This window comes from Carcharhinus amblyrhynchos, chromosome X (assembly GCF_965287045.1).
Source record: "Carcharhinus amblyrhynchos chromosome X, sCarAmb.v2.hapA, whole genome shotgun sequence".
NCBI classification, from domain to species: Eukaryota; Metazoa; Chordata; class Chondrichthyes; order Carcharhiniformes; family Carcharhinidae; genus Carcharhinus; species Carcharhinus amblyrhynchos.
Window position 1 is genome coordinate 7717770 of NC_137359.1, and position 12774 is coordinate 7730543.

At 46.4% G+C, this 12774-nt stretch overlaps 1 protein-coding gene across 4 annotated transcripts in view; it reads left to right on the plus strand.

Moving 5' to 3' along the window:
- Positions 1-12774, plus strand: part of LOC145362060 (vitamin D3 receptor-like) — a 138527-nt gene that overhangs the window by 5802 nt on the left and 119951 nt on the right. For 2 of the 4 annotated variants that reach the window (XM_080218114.1, XM_080218115.1), the window contains 2 exons: positions 609-709; positions 7520-7598. Coding sequence is in view for 1 of the 4 variants with exons in the window: in XM_080218113.1 (XP_080074239.1) it covers positions 7520-7598 (79 nt within the window). In the remaining 3 variants the exon portion in view is untranslated. The remainder of the gene's footprint in view (positions 1-608; positions 710-7519; positions 7599-12774) is intronic. The other 2 variants (XM_080218113.1, XM_080218116.1) reach the window with 1 other exon arrangement.

Sequence of the window (12774 nt, forward strand, 5' to 3'; positions counted from 1 at the left end):
TGTGGAGCATAAGAACATAAGAAATAGGAGCAGGAGTAGGCCATCTGGCCCTTCGAGCCTGCCCCGCCATTCAATAAGATCATGGCTGATCTGTCGTGGCTCAGTTCCACATTCCCGCCCTCTCCCCATAACCCTTAATCCCCTCTCTTATCAAAAACCCATCAACCCGCATCTTAAAAATATTTAGCGAGGCAGCCTCCACGGGCAGAGAATTCCAGAGATTCACCACCCTTTGAGTGAAGAAGTTCTTCCTCAACTCCGTTCTAAACCACCCCCCCTTTATCTTGAGGCTGTGCCCCCTAGTCCTACTGTCCTTTCTGAGCGGGAAGAGTCTCTCCACCTCTATCCTATCCATCCCATTCATCATCTTATACGTCTCAATGAGATCTCCCCTCATTCTTCTAAACTCTAACGAGTACAAGCCTAGTTTATTGGTGAATTTTAGTTGCCATCTGCCTGTCCAAATCCTGGGTAGATTTAAACCTTATACTCATTCTGTTCAGCTGTGGAGTCGACCACCTCCATTGGCTTTCTATCCAGTACAAAGTTAGCCAATCAATGATGTATTTATTGTGCAATGTTTTCACTGATTTTCCACTTATTTTCAGTGTCAGCATCTCCAGCGGAATCAGAGGCCACACTGTCCTCCCGAGTCTCTCCACTGCCTTTTCCCAATTCAGCTCCTTTGTGAAATCCCCAAAGAAAACCAGTAAGTTAGATTGACAAGATCCGCTTATCATGAATCCATATTGTCTCCCTTTTTAATAATTGTATTTCTATCCACACCCTCTGAGCCTGGACAGAACTTTCCTTTGGTGGGCCAAGTGGCATTTAGCCCACTGGTGGAGATGGTGGGTTTTTGCACTGTGTGGTTTGCCACTTAAATTTTCAGCGAGATTCACGCTGGCTTGATGGTGGGCAGCCTCTGATGGTCTGCCCTGCCATCACCTCCGCGCATTCATGAGGCAGCTCCATTGAAAAACCATCCCAATGCTTGCCAGACATTTCTCCTTGGTTGATGTCGATGGATGGCGGCAAGGAAGCTTCTCCTGCCAAACTGCTGGATGCAGTGGAAGCTCGGTGTGACGTCCTGTACTCGTGCACAACTAACAGAGATACCAACCCAGCACGGAAGGTAGCAGTGCTGGTGAGTGCCAGTGGTCTGCAGAGGTATCTGATGCCACAAAGAGTGAAGGATTGCGTCCATTCTGTCAGGGCAAGTCACTCTTTATCACTCTCAGCTCACACCCATTACATGTCCACAGGGATCACGCTCACTGCCAGCTCGAGGGACGTCACCACTTGCTCTCCCACACATCTTCATCTCCCCTGAGAGCTGTCTTCTCATTTGCTCACTGCTCCCACTCACCATCCACACATGTCAGGCATCCTCAGCATCTAACCTGGCACACCTCCTGTTTACACTTCCATCTGCTTTCATGCAGGACAAGTTAGCAATAAAAGGGGGAGATTCAAGTCCTTACCGACTTTGCCCTCCAGCTGGCCGGGGAGTGGTCGACTGCTCCTGAACCATGGATGAGGTAGGTGGTGATAAACTAAATGAGGATCCAGCATATCACCATCCTGCATGCAAAGCTGACGTAGTCATGTCCCCTGTATTGGGGGTCTCTGTAATGAACTCTCCCTTCATTACGAGTACATCACCCAGGCAACCCACCGGCCAGGTCCAAGAAAACTCCAACACCAGCCCACATTATTACTTGGATGTGGAGATTGAAGAACCGTCACAGCTTTCAGCCACACCCACCACCAATGCAGGGACGCGCACTTCAGTGGGACCTAGCTTTAGAGAGGTCTCAGGGTCACAAACTGGCAAGCACCTCGCTCTTTCTGATCCATAGCAGGCAGAGACAGGGACAACACACGGTAGTGGCACTCAGAAGATTGCTGAAGGCCAGGAATCTGCTGAGCCCCAGGGAGGTGACGAGCCTCTGGACTTGGATATGCCTCGGTTACTGAAGGTCCGAGGACCAAATCAGGGACATCAAGATTGGATGTCAGCTACATTCCTCAGATTGAAAGGCCAAATAGAGGAGTCCCAATGCCTTCTGTCTGAGGAACTCGTGCTAACACTTAGACATAATGATGTCAACACAGCAAGGCCACTGTGGAGACTCTGGTGCAAGACTCGTGTCCTGCATTGGTGCAAGACATGTATTCCATGGTGCTGGCTGTTGTGGGGATCTGCAAATACCAACACCAGAGGACAGCCAGGCCTCTCAACCTCCCTGTAGCTGTCCCCGTCTCGAGGAGGAAGCCAGGGGCCAACGGCCACCCATGGAGAAGAGGAGCAGCTGGTGTACACCCCGGGGCCTTCCGCCCAGGTAACTCTGGCCAGCCAAATCCACTCTTCCTTTGACCACTTCAGCTCCAGCCCCAAAGGCTGAGGAGGGTGGCACAGTCGGACAGCAGGAACTCAGACAGGCCAGGACCCTCCAGCTCTCAGTCCCACAGGGTGCCCACCAAGGTCATCACAGACAAGAGGGTGTGGCACACAGCAAACTGCCTGTACCTTCACTGTGGATGTAGCAGCAGGGTTAGAGAGGTTAAGAAGTTCTAGTTGCACAGCATAAGTACAAGTGTTAAGCACTTGCAGAAAGCAACCATCTCTAAGTAAACTCTCACTAATTGCACCCTTTCTGTGGCTCATAGAAGGAACATGAGGGTGATGGGATGTCCTCGGCAGTTTCTCAAGTTTGTCTGCTCTCTCTGGCCATCGTCACTGCCTCATGGCCGACATCCTCTCCCTCCTGGACTGCCTCTTTCTCGTCTACTTCAACATCTTCCTTGTCTGAGGAAACCTGTCGCTCCTCTGTGTCCCCCTCAGACAGTTTCTCTGTATATTGAAGCACCAGGTTGTGAAGGACACAGCAGATGACAATGATGCGTGGACTGTACTGCAGGACTCCAGCAGCCCAGTCCACACACTGGAACCACATTTCCAGCATCCCAATGGTGTGATCCACCAAAGTGTGAGTTACAGTATGAGCCTCATTGTATCGAGTCTCTGCTGCATTCTGGTCTCTACACAGGCATTGCCAGCCTCTCCTCAGTGAGTATCTCCTGCCCCAAGGAGCCAACCCTGTAGCTGCTGTAAACCCTCAGACATGGTGGGGATCTGAGAACAGCTGGGGACGTACACTGCTCGGGAGCCCAGCTGACACCTGGAGGGTGTGCTTCATATCGTCTTACAGCAGCTGAGCATTCCAGGAGCGGAAGTGGCTCGAGAACTCCATTCCTTGATGCCCAGGGATCGGAGGGCCACATGAATGCAGTCAGTGGCACCCTATAGAAAGCCAGGTATCTACACGAGTCTTGCATCCTGGCTTGCCTGATTGTGGTTGAAAAGGGTAGTTGTGTGCAGTGCCCTAGTGAAGACAGCGTTTGTCATTTCCTGGATGCACTTGTGTGGGGAGGGTTGCAAGATGCTGTGAAGTTCACCTGTGGAGCCTTTGAAGGAACCAGTCACATCGAAGTTGAGGGTGGCTGTGACTTCTGACACCACAGGCAGTGGGTGTCCTACAAGTCCCCATGGCTCTAACTCCAGTAGAAAGGTGCATAGGTGAGCCAGCAGACCCCTTGGCAGGCCAAGTTTTCAGTGACGGTGACCCTCTCTCATCTGCAGGAAGGTCAGGTGCCATCTGTAGACCCTGGGTCAGATGATTGCCCTCTGGATACCTCGTCTGCCTCAGAGCAGCTCCTGCCACCCCTTCCTCCTCTGGATTCTACTCTTGCCCCTGGAGAGCCATGTTTCTCTATTGATGTCTTCTCTCCCCTCTGAGCCAGAAGAATGATAGCCAGTTCCACAAGTTCCATATCTGCTACATGCTAATCGCTGCAAAATAAAAGAGAGAGACTTCACAGTTAGCATGTGTCTCCAAAGGGTGCACTGTTTGCCCACTCACCTTTTCGGAGTTACGTTTCGATGGCCACCACATCGACCACTCCTTTATTCACTCCCTGAATGGACAAGACTCTTCCAACATTTGAGTGGATCTGCTCGTTGGTCCTTGATGACTAGCCACCTATACACAAGGCTTCCCTTCCCAGTGTAAGGGCCTTCCAAGAAGGCAGTCGCAGGAAAGGTCATTTCATCGGCTGTCTTCCCCTTCTAGTCCTGACCCTTTCTCCCTCTTTCTGGTCCTGAGGACTTTGCCTCTCAGCCATCTGTGCCTTTGCCTTGTAGCCCTGTCGAGGGGGAAAGAGGACGATTGCAACAAGCTTCCCTGCTGACGTGAAATACGATTTGGACTTGGGATCCCTACAGTGCAGAAGAAGACCATTCAGCCCATCAAGTCTGCACCAACCACAATCCCACCCAGGCCCTATCCCTGTAACCCCACATATTTGTCCCGCTAATCCCTCTAACCTAACCTGGGACACTAACAGGCAATTTAGCATAGCCAATGCAGCTAACCTGCACATCTTTGGAGTGTGGAAGGAAACTGAAGCACCTGGAGGAAACCCATGCAGACACGGGGAGAATGTGCAGATTCCAACAGTGACCCAAGCTGGCAATCGAACCCAGGTTCCTGGAGTTGAGGCAGCAGTGCTTATCCATGTGAAGTTACTGTGAAAATTCCCTAGTCGCCACACTTCAGCACCTGTCTGTGAACACTGAAGGAGAATTTAGCATGGCCAATGCACCTAACCTGAACGTATTTTGGAGTGTGAGGGGAAACCGAAGCACGTGGAGGAAACCCATGCGCAGACAGAGAGAACGTGCAGACTCCGACAGTGATCCAAGCCGGGAGTTGAACCCAGGTCCCTGGCACTGTGAAGCAGTAGTGCTAACTTCTGTGCCACCCACATCTCTCAAAATCCCAGCCCTTACCTTTAATAAAGGTTTCTATAAGGTTAGCCACAGGTCTGTCATTTCCTGGGTCATTTTTTTTGGATACCTTTTCAAAAAATGGGAGTGACGTTTGCCTTTTTTCCAGTATTCTGGAAATATGGAAGGTTTATGCCACATCCCTTTCTTCTCCTCCCATTATTTCCTCAAATCTGACTGGACCCTCCAATGTATTGAACTGAAGTTTGTATAGCTGTTCAGCAAAGAAACTGGTTGTAATGTATGTGAATAGTGCCGCAACTTACCCTGCGACACCAAGTTAATTTTTTCAGAAAATCAGTACCTTTCCCTTTTGTGAAACTGAAGCCAAGGAATTGCCTCTGAGTTAGAAGGGTTCAAATCCCATGCCAGAAACCGGTGCACAAAATCTCGGTTGATGCTCCAGTGCAGTACTGATGAAGTGCTTCACTACCTACTCTCAGGTGTTCCTTAAATAGTCAATGACACAGTTGGAAATTAGCAGGAGGTTTGGTCTGATCAATCATCATCCCGCAACCAACATGACTAAACAGATGATCCAGTCCTTTTTTTTTTGCTGTTTGTGGGATTGCTGCTGCATTTCCTATGACAATGACTAAGTAAAGACATTTCACAGACACCAGATGTCTCGAAGCAGCATGTAATAGAGGCACCTTTTGAAGTATAGTCACTACTGGAATAACTTCAGAGATGTGCATCGTTGTCTGTCAGGGGGAATTACTTCCGTCACAGCGGGAGCAGGACTGTAAAGTGTAGCAAGCCATTCAAAAGTCAGTTGGTTTAAGCAAGACCAGAAAATCCCACCTATGTAAAATTCCACCCATAAAATGGCCCGAGGACGTAAATAAATGCAAGCACTTTCTTTCTCAGCACTTTTTTTAAAGCCTGTCATGCTCTCCACTCCTTACTTTCCTCTTAGATAACTGAAAGGACCTATTATGATCCTGCACTTTCTCTTGCCATATTCGGTTCCAAATTTGTCTTTGTCGTTTCGATGTTTTTGCACGGTAGGCATTTGTTTTTAGTGTTGAATCGGACATTTTTCTGTGCCCTTTTCTCTCATGACTCTGTTTTTCCCTCCTTTTGAGCTGCCAGATAGAGTCATAGAGGTTTACAGCATGGAAACAGGCCCTTCGGCCCAACTTGTCCATGCCGCCCTTTTTTAAAACCCCTAAACTAATCCCAATTGTCCGCATTTGGCCCATATCCCTCTATACCCATCATACCCATGTAACTATCTAAATCATTTTTAAAAGACAAATTTGTACCCGTCTCTGTTACTACCTCTGGCAGCTTGTTCAGACACTCACCACCCTCTGTGTGAAAGAATTGCCCCTCTGGACACTTTGGATCTCTCCCCTCTCACCTTAAACCTATGCCCTCTAGTTTTAGACTCCCCCTACCTTTGGGAAAAGATATTGACTATCTAGCTGATCTGTGCCCCTCATTATTTTATAGACCTCTATAAGGTCACCCCTCAGCCTCCTCGCTCCAGAGAAAAAAGTCCCAGTCTATCCAGCCTCTCCTTATAACTCAATCCATCAAGTCTTGGTAGCATTCCAGTAAATCTTTTCTGCAATCTTTCTAGTTTAATAATATCCTTTCTACAATAGGGTGACCAGAATTGCACACAGTATTCCAAGCGTGGCCTTACCAATGTCTTGTACAACTTCAAGACGTTCCGACTCCTGTATTCAACGTTCTGACCGATGAAACCAAGCATACCAAATGCCACCTTCACCATTCTGTCCACCTGCGACTTCGCTTTCAAGGGGCTATGAACATGTACCCCTAGATCTCTTTGTTCTGTAGCTCTCCCCAACACCCTACCATTAACTGAGTAAGTCCTGCCCTGGTTCAATCGACCAAAATGCATTACCTCGCATTTATCTAAATTAAACTCCATCTGCCATTCGTCAGCCCACTGGCCCAATTGATCAAGATCCCGTTGCAATTGGAGATAACTTTCTTCACTGTCCACTATACCACCAATCTTGGTGTCATCTGCAAACTTACTAACCATGCTTCCTATATTCTCATCCAAATCATTAATATAAATGACAAATAACAGTGGACCCAGCACTGATCTTGAAGCACACCATTGGTCACAGGCCTCCAATTATGTTTAACCAGGCACTGATGCGTTCATGCTTGGTATTTTTGTTTTGCTTTTCATGGGTACACATTATTCCATTGCATTCAAAATCACCTCCTTGAAGGAACTCCATGGTTCCTCTAGTCTGGGCCATATTCAAACTTGGTACGCACAATTGTTGCAATGAACAGAAGTGATCATATCGTATAATCATTAGCACTTAAAGCTCGGCCCATATTTGCATTCAAGTTTTGATCATCCTTCTTGATCAAACACAGGATATTTTCTCTCCTTTGACTTTCACAAAAGGAGTCACAAAACGAGCTTCCATTAGCTCTACAAATCCCTTCTCAGTCTTATCAGTAAATACTTTATCGTGTTTTTTTTTGGTATGTCGACGTTTCCATAACTGATAGATGTCCGTTACCAGTTGCCCCTCTGCTCCCATCCCACAGTTCCCAGATCAAGGCTTTCGCCCTAGCCTAGGGTCCAGCATACCTTCAGTCCAAGTTTTATCATTGCTGCCATGCAGTCATTTTACCCAAAGTGATTCTTTGTCCTTTTTCTTTCAGGTTCTCTCTCACTTGTGCCTTGTCAAGGGAAGGGTGTTATTCCTGCTGCTGTCTAACCCATTCATTCACTTCATTGGAGGTATGAGTCCACTTCGAGACATTGCCTTTCTGTTATGGATATACAAAGAGTATGTTCAGAGAAGTCTGAACTGTAATTGTGATAGTGTGACGTAGGTAAAAGATTACTGCAATCTCATTGTATTGCTAGTGGGATATAGAAGAGTGGTGCACGATGGTATATATTCTGTTTTGCACATTGTGCTACCATGGCATACTGATGCAGTTTTTCCTCAGGACCAACACTTGCTAAGTAGTTGTCAATGCTTCTTTGTGAACCTTGTTTGTCACCACACTGAACGTTAGTATTGCTGTTGGCCAACGTAAAATGAAACTACCTCAAACACTGCACCATTTTATTTAGAAACTACACGTGGATTGGTGCACATTCACTTCTGAAGTCGCATTGGAACGGTTGTGTGTGTGTATTTGGTATGAAATATCGGCCAGGATTCTCCAATCTTTGTTCGCCCTCCCATTGCTGCTAATGAGAACACAGAATTTGGCGCTCGGCCAAGCCCAATTCACCGCAGTGGAACCAGACAATCCCAGCTGTGGGGGAGGGTGGAGGTTTACGGCGATAATGTTTGATCTTTCTAATCTGAAATGGTAAGGATGATGAATATTTAAAATGGAGGTTGGGTTTCTTTCTAGAAAGGGGGGATCTAAGGCATTACACCTGTAAGCCTCAGGATTTGTTTTACAAGTATTTTAGTGACCAAATTGCCCAATCATAGAGTGATATGTTCACCATTTTGAAACAATTAGTGTGTGTGTTCGACTGTAATGGGAAAATATGACGTCCTAACGAATGAAAATCCTCATAAGTAATGTTCTACACATGAGTTGTCAATGAAATACATGCTCTGCATATCAAATTTAACACACAGATGACGTGTGTGCAGTTCCTGCCTGTAAAATTGGACTTCCAGGCCAATTTATTCTACACCCTTGTTTTCCAACTGATTTGAATTGCATCCACATTTCATCAAACTATGCAGGGAGGGGAGTGGGAGGAATGGTGGAACATGGAGGGAATTAAAATATTGGAAACGAGAAGACCTTGCTAAAGTACAAGGTTATGAAATTCAGTGTTTATACCCGAGGGTCCTTGGTGCCCAAGAGAGGGAAGACGCTGGTACTGTTCTATTGTTAGGAGCCATGGTAGCACAGTGGTTAGCACTGCTGCCTCACTGCACCAGGGGTCCATATTCCATTCCACCTTAGGTGACTGTCTGTGTGGGTTTGCTCCGGTTTCCTCCCACAATTCACAGTTAAGTGAATTGGCCATGATAAATTCTCCCTCAGTGTACCTGAACAGGTGCCGGAGTGTGGCAACTAGGGGATTTTCACAGTAACTTCATCGCAGAGTGAATGTAAGCTGACTTCTGACTAATAAATAAACTTTAAAAGATAACTCTCAGAACTGGTACAAGGGTGAAGCCATCAAAGTAGAAGTGGCAGATACAAACTGGGGAGAAGGGATTGATCTTTTCGAGCAGCAGGTTATGAATAAGTTACACTCCCAGGTAGTTATTGGAGTTTGTAGCACTGGATATGGGAAGAGTTAAATTAATTTTTGTCTCCATATTCACAAAGGAAAGGGATGAGGCAGATATAATAGTTTGAGAGGAGCAGTGTGAAATATTGTGCCAAATAATCATAGTGAGAGAGGAAGTGTTAAAGGAGTTGGAAACCTTGAAGGTGGATATGTCACCAGAGCTGGATGGATTGTTCCCATAGATGTTGAAGGAGGTTCAGGGAGGAAGTAGCAGATGCTCTAAGGATTATTTTCCAATCTTTACTATATGCAGGTGAGGTGCCAGAGGAGTGCAAATGTGGTTCCATTATTTAAAAAAGGTACAAAGGATCTGGCTATTATAGACCAGTTTGTCTGTCTTCGGTGGTGGGCAAATGGTTAGAATCAATTCTGAGAGATCTGATAAACTGTCACATCACTAACTGACTAAGTCACTAACTGTCACTGTGACCACCTCCCTTGAAGCTAGTGTCCATCACACTGTCTGCTCCCTGTCGTCTCCACAGTGTGTCCAGATACTGCTCCAGCCAAACAGTGTGGTGTGTGAGGAGCTGCAGCCTGCAGACATAGTCGTCAGGGACATTAGAATGCTCTTGGATCTCCCTGTCTGGCAGGAGGAGCATCTCTGTCCTGGTTGAGAAAAGGATAATTGCTAATCAGGACATTGGGAGCACTCCCCTGCACTTCAGCTAGTGTCATGGGATATTTTACCCCCAACTGATTGGGTAGAGAGCCTCTGTTTTAAGACTTATCAACCATCATCAGTGCAGGGCTTCCTCGGCACAGTATTGAATTGTCAGCCTGGATGTGCTCCAGTCTCTAGGGTGGCAATTGAATCCAAAGCAACAAATTCAGAAGCACGAGGATTGCAGCCTTGGCTCACCTGGTCGCACTCTCACCTCTGGGTCGCAAGGTTCCAGGTTCAAGTGTCACTTTTTAAGTTGGCACTCTAGTGTAGTACTGAGGGAATGCTGCAATGTCAGAGGTGCTGTCTTTCAGGTGAGGTGTTAAACCGAGGTCCCATCTGCTGCTTGGGAGCGACTGGTTCGAAGAAGGACAGGGGTGTTATCCCTGGTGTGCTGGCCAATGTTAAACACTCAATCAGATCCTTTTCACATTGCTGTCTCATTGGACAAGCAGTGAAACAGTGGCCAATCTAAGTGTTTATTTGCTTAATAGTTGGAATTTTGGGCCCAGAAGGGACACCGTTCCACCTTAACAGCGATATTGACTTTCCACATTCAACTCTGGAGCAATGCTGCTGGAGGCATGCTAGTTTTATATATAATCAAATATCTGCCTGCACGTCCAGTCTCCAAACACTGACTTTGTGTTGTCATGTTTTGCTGTTAGTCTTTCCCCACACCCTCACCCCCAATTGTAAATTTCTTTGTTCAGATTTAAAATACAGTTGCTTTTTAAGCTTGTCACGTTTTAATTGTGTTGCCATTAAATTTGTGTCTGCTCCTCCACATGCCCTGGTGAGCAATCACAAGAGTCTAACCAACTCTGTTTCCCTGCTCACAAACCGCCATAAGTTCTGCTATCTAATCATGAAAAATAAAATTGTGGTATAAGTCAATTCTAGTCAAGGAAAAGTGTGAATATCGGCTAGGATTGGTTGTTGGATCTAATCATTTCAGCTCCAGGACATCACTGCAGGAATTCCTCAGGGTAGTATTCCAGACCCATCACAGTCAGCTGCTTCATCAATGACCTTCTCTCCATCATAAGACCAGAAATGAAGATGCTTATCGGTGACTGCAACATATTCTGTATCATTCACGGCTCCTTCGATACTGTGCTCAAATGCAGCAAGTTCTGGACGACATCCAGGCTTGGACTGATAAGTGATAAGTAACATTTGTTCCACACAAGTGCCAGGCAACAGCCATTTCCAACGAGAGGATTGAACATTGCCTCTTGACATTCAATGACATTGTCATTGCTGAATCCACTCCCCCACTATTAACATCATGGGGGTTACCATTGACCAGAAACTGAATTGGACCCAGCCATATAAATACTGTGGCTACAAGAACAGGTCACAGACTGGGAATTCAGTGACAATTACTTCACCACCTGACTCCCAAAAACCTGCCCACCATCTATGAGGCTCAACTCAGGAGTGTGATGAAATGGTCTCCACTTGCCTGGATGAGTGCAGCTCCAACTTGAGAAAAAAGCAGCCAGCTTAATTGGCACCCTATCCACCACCCTATCCATCATTCACTCCCTTCACCCTCAACTCACAGTGGCAGCCATGTGTACCATCTACACAATGCACTTCAATTCACCAAGGCTCCTTAGCTTCTTTCAAACCTATGACTTCCACCACCTGGAAGAACATAGAACTCCACCACCTGCAAGTTCCCTTCCAAGCCACACATCATCATGACTGTGAACTATATCGCTGTTCCTTCACTTGGTCAAAATCCTAGAAGTACTTTCTCAACAGTAACTCCCCATGTGGTGCATCAACACCTGTTCATAAAGATGGCTCACCACTGCTATCTAAGGGCAATTAGAAATGGGCAACAAATGCTGGCCGAGCCAGTGCCAGCCACACCCTGAAATAATTTTAAAAAGATAGTGAGAGAAAACACTTAAGGTATTCAGAATCCTTCAGTGAAGATGAAATGCTAAGGGAGGAATGAGTGGAAGCTCTATCCATCACTTTCCAATCCTCTCTGGCTATAGGCATGGTGCCACGGGACTGGAGGACTGTGCTGTTGTTTAAAAAGGGAGGAAGGGATAGCCCAAGCGATTCAGACCAGCCAGCCTAACTTTGGTGATGGGCAAATTGCTGGAAAACATTGAGAGGCGTTTGAAATAGTTGTTTATTCAGTCAGCATGGGTTAGTTAAGGGAAGGTCATGTGTGGCTAGCTTGATTGAACGTTTTGAGGAGCTAACAAGGAGGGTTGATGAAGAGAGTGTTTTTGTCGTCACCTACTTGGATTTTAGTAAGGATTGTGACAAGGACCTTTGTGGGAAACTGGTCAGGAAAGTAAGAATCTATGGGATCCACAGGAAAGTAGCAGATCAGATCCAGAATTAGCTCAGAGGTGGGAAGCAATTGGTTATGGTCAGTGGGTGGTTTGAGGAGTGGATGGCTGTTTTCAGTGGGGTTTTTGCAGGGCTTATTATAAGAGCCCTTTGCTAAATGTCAGTGATTTTAGTCTGAAATGTCGGTGGTTTGGCTCAGAAGTCTGCAGATGGTATGAAAGTTGGCATAGTGGGCAGAAAGTGGCCACTGGAATTCAGTTGAGGGAGAGAGATGTGAAGTAATGCATTTAGCGAGGGCAAACAAGGGAATCCGCAATAAATGATATACTGAGAGAAGGAGAAGTACAGAGCAAGCTTAGGAGTGAAGGGAGCAGGTAGATAAGATGGAAAAGAAGCCATATACAGGGTCTTTTAATGGGTCAGGCCTAGAATATGACACCAGGGAGGTTATGCTAAAACTAATTGGTAAAAACACTAGTTTAGACCCCAGCTGCAGAGGGCAAGTCTTTCAGTCAGTTCAGGTGTGAGTTAGTCCTGTACCTAGACTGCACACACTTTTGATCACCGCATTGCAGCAAGGGTGTGATCACATTAGAAAGGGTACGGAAGAAAGTTGCAAGGATATTGCCAAAAACGGGAAAGCTTTAGCTA